Here is a 3,425-nt window from a genome sequence, read left to right on the forward strand (position 1 = left end):
AAATATCGAAAGTTAGGGATGTTTGGTGCTAATTACCCTTTAGAATTTATTAAAACTTTTAAAAAGATTAAATTATATATATGCCCTTTTAGGTAAATTTTCAATTTATAATTTGTTGTACTAATTTTTTTTATTTGTATATATTACTTATAAAAAAAAAAATAACAAGTATCAATTTTTTCACTCTCTTATGGACGATGCAATAAAGAAAGGGTTAAAATCGGAGAAAAAAACCCCCAAGCATTAGGACTGTAAGTAAAAATCGTAAAATCGAAAAATCGAACCGAAACCTTATTCTAGAAACCTTCGGTTTGGTGCCACATGGACCCAATCAATGAAATGGTTTTGAACCAAATCAAACCGGTCAAAATAGTTTGGTTTAGGTTTGAGAATTTTAATTGCGGTTTAAAATCAAACCAGACCGACAAAAAAATATATAAAAATAAAAAAAATGGAAAAATGAATTTTTTTGAAAATTCATCCAAATATGTAAAATTCAATAGTTTTGTCATTTGTGAATATTTTTGTCAATTTCTAATTTTCTAATATAGATATATTATTATTATCAAATAATCCTAATTTATATCTAATAATTTCAAGACTAACATAATCTATCAAAAACTCTTTTCCTATTTAGAATTTAGATGAACTCCAACCGATACCCAACACAGTCTTGAGCTACCGGCACCACACACTTCTTTTTCAGATTTTTCACGCCTCTTCAAAGTTGAATTGAAATCTATTATATCAAATCGGAGACAAAGAGATCCTATACTTTTAGTGATAATATTTGTTACAAATAAAGTTTCAGATCGATAATTTTTTTGGAGAAAACTAAGATAAAAATATGAAATTAAATGCGTTTTGTAATATCAGACAAACGTAAACTTGTGTAATTGTTATATTTAGATATTATAAACAATCGCTTTATTATTGTGGTTGGTTATTTTCTTTGTCTAATTAGTATCATTTTTTCAGATATGATGATTACCAGGTCTTGTTGGACATCATTATGTTTTTTGACCTTATATTTAGTTTAGTAGACTTATATTATAACGTTATTATATCATCATTAGTCTAAAAAAGGTGAATAAAAATGAAAAAAAATTATGTTTTAATTTATTGTGATTTCACTTTAATTTAGTTGGTATTTAAATTTATAATAGATATATTTAGCTCCTATTTGAGCTATATTTTTCATATCATTATAATGAGAAAATTGACTATTGGAGAGAAGGGTGGGTCCCACACATGAAACATCAGGTGAACAAAGACAGTTGGACTTGTAATATATCAACCCCAATTTTCATTTTTTTGTCCCAAAAAATTTGGTTCAAACAGGGCTTTAATTTGTTTTAGATTTATTGCTAGTAAGATATAAATATATATTGAATTCAATGAATTAATGACATAAAAGTAGTCAAGCAAAAAATATATGGCGAAATCGGACCAAACCGTTAGGTTTAGGTTTGAGTTTTTTTTTTCAAACCGTTCAAAATGGTTCGATTTAGATTTGGGTTTTTCTCAAATCAATTTAAATGATTTGGTCTAAAAATCTGTCAAAAATCGATAAAATCGAACCACTTACACCACTACCAAGCTGGGCACGCCGGTACGGTATATGAAAATGCAAGGCATAGTGATAGTCATCGATTTAATCATATTAATTAAAGGAGTAACCCAGCTGAATGACACGTACTCATATACGTGTCGTATCGCTTGACGTGTGTCCGTTTCAAACTCTCTAAATACCATGCAAGAACAGCCCAATAACTCCATTCACCTTGACTCATAAACTTCCAAATCTTCCATTAGTTCAAGCAAAACATTAGTTCAATTTTTACCAAATTGAAAATGCAAGGCATAGTCACCGATTTAATCATATTAATTAAAGGAATAACCCGGCTGAATGACACGTACTCATATACGTGTCGTCTCGCTTGACGCGTGTCAGTTTCAAACTCTCCAAATACCAGTATACCATGCAAGAATAGCCCAATAACTCCATTCACCTCGACTCTTAAACTTCCAAATCTTCCATTACTTCAAGCAAAACCATAGTTCAATTAAGCCCAATTCAACAAAAATGGCGTCTCACGATCAAAGCTACAAAGCTGGTGAAGCCAAGGGTCACGCTCAGGTTAACTTATAAACGTTTCTAATTCTGCATCTCAAGAAAAATTCTATCTTAAATGATTTTCAGAAGAGCAGTTCAGACTTTTATATTTTGTGTATATATTTCATCATTATTCTATATGCGATGTATTCGTAGGAGAAAACTGGGCAAGCTACGGATACAATGAAGGACAAGGCACAGAAGGCCAAAGACACAGCTTCAGATATGGCGCACTCCGCCCGGGATCGAACTCAACAAAACAAGGACCAAACTGGCAGTTATCTTTCAGAGAAAACCGAAGCCGCGAAGCAGAAGGCATCTGAAACGGCCCGGGGGACAAAGGAGGAGGCATCTGAAACTGCCCACGCGACGAAGGAGAAGGCGTCGCAAATGGAAGAATCTGGCGAGGAAACTGCACAAGCAGGCAAGGAGAAAACTGAGGGAACTATGCAGAGGGCTGGGGAACAAATTAAGAGTATGGCGGGAGGAGCTGCTGAGGCTGTGAAGCATACTTTTGGCATGGGTGAAACTGAAGAGGATCCATGTAATAAGAGGGATAATTAGTTAGTTTTTGTATTAATTTCTGGGCATGTTTTTGAGGCTCGTAGTCCTGCTTTTGGATACTAATAACTTGTAATAATAATGTCTCAACTCTGTTATAAATGTGACCAGATTTTTAATTATGTTAATCTAATCTATATAATTTAAATTATTTTTAAATAAGTTATTTAAAAATCAATTATTGAATTTATAAATAAAGTTTCTATGGAGCTTTATGTTTTTTTCTTCAAATAAATGACCCTGGTTACATTTGCGTGTGATAGCACCAAATCAAACCCAACACTGCGATTGCTCCACCCACGGACAAATCATTCACCATGGTTGATTGATTGTGTCAGAAAGACTTTTATTCCATCGTCTCAATCGTCCCCCCAGAAGAATATTTGCATCTAAAAGATCTCTCACTAATGGCTCCAACCCCTCTTCGCCTCAGGAAAGGAGGCCTTCTTCGTCTTCCACCTAAGCTGGGTAGGAGAGGCCCAAACCTTGCGTAGGAAGGCTCAAACCCAATACCAGTGACTCAATAATATACCCACAAAATCAAGCAGAAGAATATTTGCATCTAAAAGATCTCTCACTAATGGCTCGAACCCCTCCCCCCTCTCGAAAGGAGGCCTTCTTCGCCTTCCACCTAAGCTGGACAGGAGAGGCCCAAACCTTGGGTAGGAAGGCCCAAACCCAATCCCAATGACTCAATAATATAACCCACAAAATCAAGATTGGTGGATGCAATTGAATCTGAAGAAGA

The 3,425-nt window shown here is 34.3% G+C and overlaps 1 protein-coding gene across 1 annotated transcript; it reads left to right on the forward strand.

Moving 5' to 3' along the window:
• The first annotated feature begins 1,838 nt into the window (after positions 1-1,838).
• On the forward strand, positions 1,839-2,810 carry LOC111402671 (late embryogenesis abundant protein Dc3-like). Its single transcript, XM_023031037.1, has 2 exons — positions 1,839-2,140; positions 2,273-2,810. The coding sequence occupies exons 1-2, from the start codon at positions 2,087-2,089 to the stop codon at positions 2,678-2,680; spliced, it is 462 nt and encodes a 153-aa protein (XP_022886805.1). The 5' UTR covers positions 1,839-2,086; the 3' UTR covers positions 2,681-2,810.
• Positions 2,811-3,425: the final 615 nt, after the last annotated feature.

Source organism: Olea europaea, chromosome 10 (genome assembly GCF_002742605.1).
Source record: "Olea europaea var. sylvestris chromosome 10, O_europaea_v1, whole genome shotgun sequence".
NCBI lineage: Eukaryota > Viridiplantae > Streptophyta > Magnoliopsida > Lamiales > Oleaceae > Olea > Olea europaea.

Bases quoted from the DNA above. Each gene is read 5' to 3' on its own strand.
- LOC111402671 (XM_023031037.1), top strand. From the start codon at position 2,087: ATGGCGTCTCACGATCAAAGCTACAAAGCTGGTGAAGCCAAGGGTCAC. The intron at 2,141-2,272 runs GTTAACTTATAA...ATGTATTCGTAG, and splicing joins AAGCCAAGGGTCACGCTCAG to GAGAAAACTGGGCAAGCTAC.